This window comes from Ostrea edulis, chromosome 6, assembly GCF_947568905.1.
Source record: "Ostrea edulis chromosome 6, xbOstEdul1.1, whole genome shotgun sequence".
NCBI lineage: Eukaryota > Metazoa > Mollusca > Bivalvia > Ostreida > Ostreidae > Ostrea > Ostrea edulis.
In genome coordinates, this window is record NC_079169.1 from 17,186,632 (window position 1) to 17,198,972 (window position 12,341).

The 12,341-nt window shown below is 35.3% G+C and overlaps 1 protein-coding gene across 6 annotated transcripts; it reads right to left on the minus strand.

Moving 5' to 3' along the window:
• Window positions 1–9: 9 nt before the first annotated feature.
• Window positions 10–10,529, minus strand: LOC125646886 (rac guanine nucleotide exchange factor B-like). 6 transcript variants are annotated; one of them, XM_048873488.2, is made up of 6 exons: window positions 10,161–10,529; window positions 8,350–8,443; window positions 6,593–6,679; window positions 4,412–4,470; window positions 2,570–2,792; window positions 10–497 (listed from the first exon to the last, which is right to left on the minus strand). In XM_048873488.2, the coding sequence occupies exons 2-6, from the start codon at window positions 8,413–8,415 to the stop codon at window positions 432–434; spliced, it is 501 nt and encodes a 166-aa protein (XP_048729445.2). In that variant the 5' UTR covers window positions 8,416–8,443; window positions 10,161–10,529; the 3' UTR covers window positions 10–431. The 6 variants fall into 6 exon arrangements, with proteins under 6 accessions (XP_048729445.2, XP_048729448.2, XP_048729447.2 ...); XM_048873491.2 differs by lacking the exon at window positions 8,350–8,443 and adding an exon at window positions 7,824–7,937 and having other exon boundaries at window positions 10,161–10,521; XM_048873490.2 differs by lacking the exon at window positions 8,350–8,443 and adding an exon at window positions 8,204–8,290 and having other exon boundaries at window positions 10,161–10,453.
• Between the last annotated feature and the right edge of the window lie 1,812 nt (window positions 10,530–12,341).

Consider the following 12,341-nt stretch of genomic DNA (forward strand, 5'->3'; position numbering starts at 1 on the left):
GATAGAGGATTTTGCATTGTTTTAGATAATTTATTAAGCATTTACATTCATAAATATGACATGTAACATTTATGACATCCAATACAAATTTCTTTCCCTTCAAAATAAATATTACAAATCGGTATTTAATAGCTACTTAAGTACTCTGGTAAGTATTCAAAAAATAAAATGTTCACTACGAATAGTTGATATACATAGACATTTCCGAGATAAATTATTGCATGTATATAATCCTCAGAGAAGGACGAAAATATTCTAAAATCTTCATACTGAAAATACATATAGATAGATATATATATAATGTTGCAAGTGTCCCTAATTTGGCAACTCAGCATTTAAAAAAAATCGGAAACCGATAAAAATGATTAACAACAATGACCATGTTATATATCACGTGTATCTTATTAAGGCTGATGTGATTAGCTAGATCTTTAATCCCTGTCCAGGTACTTTGTGACCTCGCCTTGGTAACATGGCATCACTTTTTTGGAATTGGCCTGTCAAACGAAAAAGAGACAATTTGTATTATTTTCTCACTCAGTACGTTCGTCAGAATATAAAACGATTACCGTATAGCGGGTTTTTTGTTCATGGGGTGATCAATTTGGCTTATTTTAGCGGTTAGATGGCTTTCCGCCAAAATTTCACTCGCCAAATATGCACCCAATTGCGACTTCAGTATTTGCATGAGAGATAACTCCTCTTTGTCCGCCAAAATTATTAGCATACCTTTGAACCAGCAACTCACAAAATATTAGTCCCGCGGGAAAAAACAACCGGCATGCAGTATATTCTAAATATAGGAACAAGAAATCAACTTGACGCAAGCGTCAACGATATCAGGCCGCTGAAGATGAAAATCATTTTATTTAAATTTTATGATTTTTTTCATAGATCGGACCATATTGGCGATATACATATGAACTCGTTCGTTGGAATTGTTGCAGTCTAATACTTTTAAAGTTAATTACATATTCTCATTACTTTGATAAGTATCATTATTTACAATTAGATCAGGGAAATATGATATTTTTTAAAGTTATGTAAGGGTCTTATTCACAGGCAAACGGCATTTAAACTTGCCAATATGTTGCCAATAGTTTTACATGAAAGGTGAGGATAACAAACAGTGATCAATCTCATATAAACAAAATAGAGAGTTTAGCAAACACGGATCCCTGGATATACCAGAGGTGGGATCAGGTGCCTAGGAGGAGTAAGCATCCCCTGTCGACCGGTCACACCCGCCGTGAACCCTATATCTTGATCAAGGAAACGGAGTTATCTGTAGTTAAAATCAGTGTGCCAAGAACGGCCTAACAATCGGTATGAAATACGCCAGACAGCATTTGACCTAATGATAGGTTGTATTTGCAAACTAGATCGTTAATTTGTATCTTGAATTAGAAAAAATAGCCCACACTACATATCTGGTCGGTTGGTTGTATATTGTTTAACGTCCCTCTTGAGAATCTTTCACTCATATGGAGACGTCACCATTGCCGGTGAAGGGCTGCAAAATTTAGGCCTATGCTCGGCGCTTACGGGCTTTGAGCAGGGGGTGATTTTTTTTCGTGCTACACCTGTTGTGACACGGGAACTCGGTTTTTTCAATCTCATCTGAAGGATCTCCCCATTTAGTCGCCTCTTACGAAAAGCAGTGGGTACTGAGGACCTATTCTAACCCGGATCCCCATGGGATCTACGTATCTAAATATATCGTATTTCAATATTTTTAAAATGATTAGTGTTAAGTTAAAAAATAACTCTGGAACACAGTAGTTGGCATCGTCGGAAACCCACGGTCGGTCTTTCTTCTTTTACACAGCGCCGCTATTTTCGCATATGCCATTAAAATCCATGACCTTATGTGACCTATCGAGGACCAATGGGAATCGCCGTAAGTATTCCCGGAACTCTAAGTGTCAACAGTTCGGGCGGCGCCCATGAGAGTGTATGTGTGTTTTGTAGTGCCACTATCAAAGATCGGTGTTACGGGGCTCTGTCGTCAAAACCTTCGCTTGAACAGTACACCTATGCTTTAGAGTGCCTAAACTTTTATCCAACAGACGCATAATTGCGTACAACCTTTGTACGAATAAATTAAATCGGGTATGCAAACTCAACGAGTCAATGGTCACGAAAGTGGATCAGATGAAGGAGGAAAGAGATAAGTTGTTAGGTATGTCTATATTTTGAGTAAAATTACTTTCAAAACAAACTGACAAAATAGTGGTAAAGCATATCGCCGAAGGCTTTGTAACTTGTCCAACTTAAACGTAGTCAAAATCTTCGCTTCGAAAGCTGTTTTTCTATACTCCTCATCACTGGAAATATGGGAATTGTTCATTGTTTAAATAGTGCAATAAGGAATGGTAATGCGACCAATCGCATAAAGAAGCCGAGACACACCTTCCATCGAAAATATCGGCATTGTGTCCCACAGGAGGTAAATGAAGTGCGACCGATCGTGGGGTTCCGACGATGAGTAGTTAGTAGTGTATCATATTTGGAGACAGATATGCACAGATATAAGTTCATCAGATCATATAATAGCTTTGTCACTTACAACAAATCCCAGGCTGTGGATGCAGTTGATGACGTTAAGGAAGGGTCCCTTTCGTACTTCCCACAGATCTCCGCTTTGGAATTCAAATTCTTTGGCAAGTCCATAGTCAAGACATCCTTTGTTAAAGTTCTCAATATTTGTCATGGCTACGAAAGGTGACATGACTTTTTTCTGGAATTGCACGGGACCTCTGCCCTCTTTTACTAAAAGCTTGTTAATGAGCCTATGAAAAATAGTTGTGGATAGATAATTCATTACTATGAATGAATTTTAACAATAAATACGAACAATATGATCTGATTACAATCTAAAATTGATTTATAGTTCTTGAAATTTGATATCTATATCAGTTAGAATTTATTTTACATGAATACATATGGATACCGCTGAATGCAAAACTGGAAATTCCATTTTTAGTACCAATCAAAAATAGCTATATTTTCTTTAATGATTATGAGAAAGTTAGAAATGCATGCATATGGGATAAGGGCAAACCTACTACTTCTAATAGCAATTGCAGGGGTCCATTGATAGTTTCGGGTGTGTAAATAGCTACTAAGGACTATGGATTGTTTGCTAAGTGGAAAGCAAATGTGTTTCATCCATCCCTCTTATTATAATGATGTACCAGGTTTTCAATAAATCTCACTCCACAAAGGACCAATCGTGATTTTCATTAAATTTTCACATCGGTCATATGCCAAAATACTTTAACAGGGTCTATGATACATGAAAGGCGAAGATAACGAACAGTGATCAATCTCATAACTCCTATAAGCAATACAAAATAGAAAGTTGGGCAAACACGGGACCCCTGGACACACCAGGGGTGGGATCAGGTGCCTAGGAGGAGTAAACATCCCCTGTCGACCGGTCACACCCGCCGTGAGCCCTGTATCTTGATCAGGTAAACGGAGTTATCCGTAGTACAATATACTGATATATTGAAACCTATGGATAAAGAGTTTACAAGTTCATATGCTTATTTAATATGGTCTAATAAGGCAATACACATTTTACAATATTTCACTTTAAAAGTAATTCAACTAAAACGAAGCTCGTTTTGAATTTTCTTAGAGATTTAAATCATTCCCCCCAAAGGGGAATAACTCGTATGATCGGTCGTGCAATGCTGCATTTCACACTTTTTGCACTAGGCAAACTGTAGGGATTAACAAAGGATGGCGAGGTGCAAGATATACACGTGATCAAACTAACAAACCTTACACTAGTCGACTTCTAACTCTCATCTAAAAATTTTTGATAAACACAAAGCTGTGAAAGAAACTTTATATTTACTGATAATTATCTATTCAGTCTTTTAAATTTAACCTTTAATAAACGCATGAAAAATCCACTCATTTAAATAACCACAATGTTCAGAAAAATACGTCTTATTTTCGCAAATGCAGTGGCTTTTTTAAAATTTCCTACCATAAAGAAAAAAAATGAAAATAACTGCTCAGCAAACACTATAGGTTTTTAATTATTTTCCATACAAAAAATGCAAGGCTAACATATGCTACACTATGCTTCACAAAAGCTAGCGCGATTGAAATCAGTAACCAAATAATTATGAAAGACAATTTAAGTACACATAAAGAAGAGAACTAAATCCAAATTACGAAAACGCAGCCGAAACTGATTCCAATGATACGAATTAAAGCAAATATCACTGATTTCAATGATACGAATTAAAGCAAATATCACTGATTTCAATAATACGAATTAAAGCAAATATCACTGATTTCAATAATACGAATTAAAGCAAATATCACTGATTTCAATAATACGAATTAAAGCAAATATCACTGACGCGACTGCTTCACATGTAACACTTACTTGCAAAGAGCTACTCCATCTCTGAGGTAAGTGCATATCGATTTCCAGTCGGTGCCCGCCTGTAATGAAAGGTGAAGATAACGAACAGTGATCAATCTCATTACTCCTATAAGCAATACAAAATAGATAGTTGGGCAAACACGGACCCCTGGACACACCAGAGGTGGAATCAGGTGCCTAGGAGGAGTAAGAATCCCCTGTCGACCGGTCACACCCGCTGTGAGCCCTATATCCTGATCAGGTAAACGGAGTTATTCGTAGTTAAAAACAGTGTGCCAAGAATGGCCTAACAATCGGTATGAAACATGTCAGACAGCATTGGACTCAATGATAGGTTGTATTAGCAAACTAGATCGTTATAATAGAGCAAATAATGTACTGTGAAGGCGGGAGTTGTTATCAACACATCGGTGTACAGTGTACATTCCAGTCAGTGCCCCCCCCCCCCTCCTGTAATAGAGCAAATAATGTACTGTGAAGGCGGGGGTTATTATCAACACATCGGTGTACAGTGTACATTCCAGTCAGTGCCCCCCTGTTAAAGAGCAAACAATGTACTGTGAAGGCGGGAGTTATTATCAACACATCGGTGTACAGCGTACATGTCTTGGGGGAGAATATTTCACTCATGTCTGGACAACATCAGTTGAAAGGTAAGTACCGAATCCACTTATGTTATACATGTATTTCATCGCATGCAACATGAATACCGGATGTGGTGGTGATGAGTTTGCAAAGCAAACAGGTCTCCACTCTCTTCGGTATCATGATTCGTTAGATGAAATGTAATTCAATTTCTTGATATTAGAAGTTCTGGCACGATAAAAAAAAAACTGTACAATAACTTCCTAGTTTTATCGATGTTTGGAGGTAAGCATTTCTAGGATAACTAGTTTTATTGATGTTTGGGAGTTAAGCGTTTCCAGGATAACTTGTTTTATCGATGTTTGGGAGTTAAGCGTTTCCAGGATAACTTGTTTTATCGATGTTTGGAGTTAAGCGTGTCCAGGATAACTTGTTTTATCGATGTTTGGGAGTTAAGCGGAAGGAAGGATATCAACTGTTTCTTGAAGCTGCGATCAAAACTTCTCAAAATGCAGTCTTTAAAATCGTCCCTAGTCCTGCCTATCAGACAATTAAATTACATAATGTATGTGCATAACTTTATTGAACATGGAGCTATCTAAATCCGTGGTCCCTGGGTGAGGAATCGGACCTTGATTAAGGAAGGGTACATCGAGAACATATTTACATACTCAAAATGCATTTACATCTTTAGATCTGAACTTTGAACAAACTGGATGCTCAATTATAATGAGAAAGAAACTTCTATCAAAATCGTGAAATTCATAACAAATCTTTACACTGTCAAATTTGCAAATTCATATATGGTCCCTGGGGTGGGGGTGGGGGTGGGGGACAGGACTACAAGGATCATAAAATAAAATCTGTTATAACTCTTTTTTCTTTTCACCAGGACATCAGACAAGCAGTTTGTATAATTCTATACCGGTATGCAAGTATACACTCAAAATTGTAGTGCTCACAACCAAGTAGCCTTGCTACAAACTGTGTCTGGGTAATAAATGCGATCTATAAAAAGCAATAACAGCGTAGACGTGATCCAGAAATTCCATTTTACCTTAGGGAGTAATGTGACAATAACTTATGTCCATTATTCAAGGTAAATCAATGGATGGGAAAATGTTTTGATCTCGGCTGTTTTCTTGACAATATAAACACTATAGTTAGAGTCTTGCCCCCATGCTTTAAATAAAAGACTGTTATTGACCTGAAAGGATGACTTGAATCATCCAAAGTCATCTGGACAAGTCATTAGCTGAATATATGATGATATTATAAATTGGTATCGACCAAAATGTCTTTTAATGTTACAGAACTTGTGGGTCATGGCCTATGAGTTCATGATATTCATATCATTGAAGAAGTAAGATGACCTTGGTAAACATAGCGGTCCATGGTCCTCTTCTCTCAGTCAGTAAAAACAACACTGGTGGGAGACATTCAAATAATAGTCTCATATAGAGATTTCCGTGTGTTTTGTTAGTGCGTGCTTTCTTTAAATTGTTGAAAAATAAACCATTCACTAAATCATCTAAATTGATTGTTCGAAAATTCTTTGGCGGATACGGATTCTGGGTGTGCCCGATCTATACTTACACATTGTTCATGTTCTCCGTTAAGCACGTCGTTCAGCCAGTTGACAATATGCACCGGAGTGCCGGCCTCCTCCTCCCGATCATAATTCTACAAGAAATCTGGAGTTATATCCTGGTCATGGCACCAAAAATCAAAGTACATGTATATCGCTGAAATTTAATACCTATATCATACCAACATTTATAATATTATGGATATAGCCGTATCTAATGTATTTGATATTTGATTCATTGATAAAATGTACACATTTCTTTTCTTTTCAAATTCTCCAATAAATTTAAAAATTCATTGACGATAATTTTCAAAGTTAGTAAGATGGCTGATAGCCATATCCAAGTAATCTGCGTTGGTTGCTAAAGTGAGAGCTCATAAGCAAGGCAAAAACGTAAATTTTTTGACAGGAATAAGCATGAAAACTGAAAAAATATGATGTTATACATGCAATCTTATGCATGCTTTTCAACCAGGAAAATCACTTAGAGACGTTGTCTACTGGTAAAAAATATTTCTAAGACACTAAAAACTAAGTTGTATTTACGATAAGAAGGCATGCCGATGGTTTTTATAGTATAAATCCAATATAATCTGTATATATCGCCAGCAAGACAATGCTATCGCTTGAGATGGTAATGAAAACAGGCCACTCGGTGCGATGATGTTTGTTGACAAAACGAAACCATCACCAACAACAATGGGTTGAATGATTAAGAAAGACAATAAGTAGCACGATTCACATTGACATAATGAATTTATGTGTATAATAAATGTCTTTTATTACTACATGTGAAACATGTTTCTAACAAATATTGCAGTAATAAAACCGCTATGTCACTTTAATGAGAAGAACAGGTATTGCAGGAAGAGGAGAACGAAGCTCTTTATCAGTTATTGGTTTCTTCCCCACACAGGTTACGATACAGTACACAACATTGTATATCGAAAAGCAGTGGTATCTTAAATATTGCTGTCCCAAAATACACGTTAATTCACGTTAAATCTATGAACAATTGTATGAATTCCATACAACAACAAATCCGTAACTCATCACAGCCTTTGGAGCGAGCGTGATAACAAGCTTAGCTTCATGCTGGCCAATATAGCAATAGTAGTTTTATTTGTGTGTACATGCAGCGATAGCATTGTCTTGTCTGTCAGGTACTGTGTCACTATATAAATAGAGATCTAACATCTGATCTAAATACAAGGTTATAAGTCTTTGGCAGAATCTTACGGCTTCCATTTTCTTTTGAACTTCATAGCCAAACCCCGATTTGGAGGCTCTAAAGGACATCGTTGGCCCTCAATTTTTATATTTTTTTCAAGTACCTGTGGTATTTACCGGTTTCTGTGGAGAAATGTTCATGGAAATTAAATTTAAATGATTCAAAACATTTCACGTGGGTTAGTCATCTCCTTTTGTGTCTCGCAGTCAATGAGAGTAAGAAATTGCATTCATATATTAAATGAAGTTTTTTAAAGTTTCTTCCGAATAATTCATGAGTAATTCAATTCCAAACCAAATTCAAAAATTCTCGTAATATGGGAGCAATTAGAATTTGACTCCGAGACAAAAAGGACCAAACATTAGGGTATTTAGGTCACTCCGCTTACAGATTCCATTTTCTTTTCAACTTCATATCCTAAGCCAGACTTTTTTGCGCGATCACCCATGTTTTTGGTCTTTTCCTGGTTATGACACTAAATATGAAAATGAAAATGTGCAAAAAAAAAAAAAAATTGTTAAACGGTCAGCTTACTAATTCCATTTTGTGATCGACGTCACGGCCGAAACCTGACTTGCTGGCGCGCAATTTTTCAGACATCTTGAATTATAGTCTTGCACCAAACGGGCTGAAATTTATCATTGAAAAACAGAATTGTTTACATAATAGTGCCTCTCTCTCTCTCTCTCAAGTATTGAACCAACTATGGAGGACAACATGTTCCCCTAATTTCTTTGAAATTCTAGATTCCTGTACATAATGAAATAATGGACACAGCTGGACAGGTAATATTGTACATTCTGTCATGTACGATGAAAGTAAATACAAACGATATCTGGCTTAGATTTCTCGAAAAAATCTCGAACTTAAGTTTGCGTTTTCTTTTCATTTCAAAATTTGAGTAAAAGTCTAAGTTTCGACTTATTTCGAGAAATCCTGGCCAGGTGCACGTTTCACATTAACCCTAATTACATCGAGTTTCTTTGCTTACGACAGTACATTCAATGTTTGTGTTGTGATTACTTCACGTTTATCGACAGTATTTCAATTCCATGAAAATGCAAGAGGGAAAAAGACGTCATTTTCATTCTGGTTTTGTGTATGCTAACTAATTATACACAATAACAGATAAAGGTTTTGAACATGTTGCAAACAGTTAAGTTTGTATTATTTTTGTTGTTTATCAAATTTCCGAGAGAAAAAAATCACAATCTCAAAACCAACGTCATAGATTCTACTTGCTTAACCCACTATTTGATTAATTCAACGTCATAGCATTATTAGACCTCACAGCGTCTATGTTGCGTATAGCCCCGGAATCTCTACACATTAAAGAAATAAGTAAAGATGCAGAATTAATTGATTAATGGTTTTTTTTTCTCTCTTTTTCCAATATTCAAGTTCATTTTATCTGTGGTTTATTAATCACGTCTGGATTTTTTTAAGAGCACGATTTGGCAGCTTGCTGAATTATGACTCATGGTGTTTTGTGATAAGATTTTTAACTCCGTTCTTAATGCATCTTAGGGAATCCAATTCAAAAATATTTGAGTTATAGAATCGGCTTTGATAGATCAAAAAATCTATTTGCATTAAATAGATGAATATTACTTTTAAAATAATACATATAAAATACTCAACAATCAAAGAAGAAATAATTATCCAACATACCCCTGTCCTTTTGGATATTTAATTCGAATGAAAATGTTACAAGAATTGGTGGCTAAGCATTCATTCTTTTATCGTACAGGAATGCTAAATGGAGTCGTCAGCGATGTATCTCTCCTCCAATCGCAACGCAACGACCTTCACCTTACCACAGATTAACAAGATAGGTGGGAATTCTTCCATATACACTGTACACACACAAACATAGCGGGCTGACTCATGATTTCCTCAAATTTTTGTCAGCATATTTTGCATTTCCAGCCACTTAGTTAAAATGTATTTGTTATTAATCTTTTTCTTTTTTTTTTTAATTTCTATCTATTTTCACCGATAGTTCTGCGAAAAATCCGAAATCTTATATCTTAGACTCAATAATTAGATTAAATATTTCACAGAATGACATGGGTTTAAATAGGTTGATTAATTATTAATTATGAAAATGATATCACATCCTTTTGCATAGAATTTCATTAAACAAAATGAAGGCAATGGATAAATTGATTATAATCATTTTACAGAAACATGATTATAGTTTCTATTAGAATACATGTATCTTAACATGATTGCTAAATCAATTATTTTTTTACATATATATTTGCAATTTATGCAAATCTAAATTAATCTCATTCTAAATTTTGAGATATTGATTAAAATAAATGAAAAGTAAATCTACTCACATGAGGAAACAAAAAAAACACAACCGGTACGCCTGGAACACTATTAGAGCACACGGAAGCGAAGAAGCGCCTGTCTCACGATAAAATTCTCGTTTTCAACCTCAGCAGCCCGCAACATTGGAACTCCATTTATAGACACGCCTGCTAACGGCACGCGCGCATCTCGACTGCTCACAGCGATGAGTAACCTGAGATCTTGAGAGGTCTGATTGTAACTTTTACCTATCTGAAAACGCAAGAAAATCAACCGACTGATCCTGTGATAGGCTGTTATGCTCACCGAAAAACGGATAAAAATAACCATTCCCCAAAACACATTGTTGGGAAAACTTTCTTCCAAGTCAAACTCATTCTTTATTCGTATTTTAAGCATTGTGTGTTTTGTGAGTAATAATATTGCCGTCTGCTTTCAACATTCTGGAAATGTTTTAGATACTTACTAATTTTCAACCTAGCATGCATGCACCTCTTGTTTTTGCGATTATGAGAAAGTTTCATGGAGAAAAATGCATTTCTTCCATTGTAATATCGTCTGCCTTCAAAAGAAATTGAAACAGCGGGGAACACTAAGATGCGGTAAATGAATTCCATCTAAAAACTGTTTAAATAAGCATTTTCTAAAAATGCGTTTATATATATATATATATATATATATATATATATATATATATATATATATATATACATATATATATATATACGATATTAATGTAATTTCTGTCTCAGAAATACTTCAAGATTTTTGGTTCTCACAGACGTATGGTGAACTTTAGCCGGATACACATGAGAGTACGTACGACAAAAGGCGGTTGTGATGTATAACCTGTGTCATTTATTCTTATAAAATCAAAACTATCACATTAAAGTTATTTCAATCAACCAGATGAATATTGTTCGATATCCATGCATGAACTACAACTAGTCTTTAAAAAAAAAAAACCAAGTGCAAATTCCAAGAAACACTTCTCGACATGCTCAAGGCCGACTAACGCAGGAGAAATGCAATAAAGTGCTACGTAAGGGCGGATTTGATGCTAGATATGCGAGGGGGAACATACATGTTGCCGGGTTCATCTAAGTACATCTCTTGTACTCTTATGACAACTTACAAGTGATGTATATATTTCCACTACTACCAGCAGACGAAAGGCACGAGTCGCATGGGCGGTGTGAATTTCGTACAATGGTAACTCGGTGTCAGCATCTACGTTATCTTTTCCCGCCATAAAAGAACCGAGTTAATCCTTTCAAAAAGATGATTGTATTTTTTGGTGCTTTGAGAAAGAATTTTACAGTCTTATGTAGAAAGATGCACGACATGTTTTTTAAAGTAGGGAAGCGTTCTGGATGCAAGAATTACTCAAGCATTCGAATTATGGAATATAAAGATGTATTTTTATAAAGTAGGGTAGTATTTCAGATGTAAAATTTACTCAAGCATTTGAATTATGGATTATAAAGATGTATTTTATAGAGTAGGGTAGACATTTCAGATGTAAAAATTACTCAAGCATTCGATATCGATGAAAAAGCACATGTTAGATATTATAAAACAGTTCTAGGACTCAACAAATCAGCATGCAATATTTCATCATTGTCTGAACTAGGTAGACCTCCAATTTCTTCTTTTATTAAATCTCAAGTTATGACGTACTTTGTACGACTAAATTCTCAGAATGTGAACCCCTTGGTTAAAGAATCATATACATGTAATATCAATGTGGCTTTGCATGAAGAGGAATTTTACTCATGGAATACTCTCGCACTGTCTGTATTTAAAGAAAACAATTTAAATAGTAATAACTATAAGAACAGAGACAAAGTATTTGACAACAGCCGAAATCCAGTTAAAAAACAGTTGAAGAAAATAGTACTATATAATTATAAAGACAAAACTATTGAGAAAGTATCTTAATTCACAGAGAACTCCAAACTATAAATACAGTAAACTAAAACATAACATGAACATGGAAGAGTACCTTATGCTTGAAAAAAGTTTTAAGAATAGACAATTGTTAGCTAAATTTCGAACAAGTGACCACTGCCTTCTGGTAGAAACTGGTAGACATGAGAAAATACCTCGACAACAGATATTATGCACTTTATGTAATGCTATTGATGATGAATTTCACTTCTTTTTACAATGTAATATAAATATACAGTCAAGGAATACACTTATGA

Coding starts and splice junctions, on each gene's coding strand:
- LOC125646886 (XM_048873488.2), bottom strand. CDS start 8,415: ATGTCTGAAAAATTGCGCGCCAGCAAGTCAGGTTTCGGCCGTGACGTC. Junction 2,793..4,411: donor GATGGAGTAGCTCTTTGCAA/GTAAGTGTTACA, acceptor TATTTTTCATAG/GCTCATTAACAAGCTTTTAG. Junction 498..2,569: donor TCCACAGCCTGGGATTTGTT/GTAAGTGACAAA, acceptor TTCGTTTGACAG/GCCAATTCCAAAAAAGTGAT.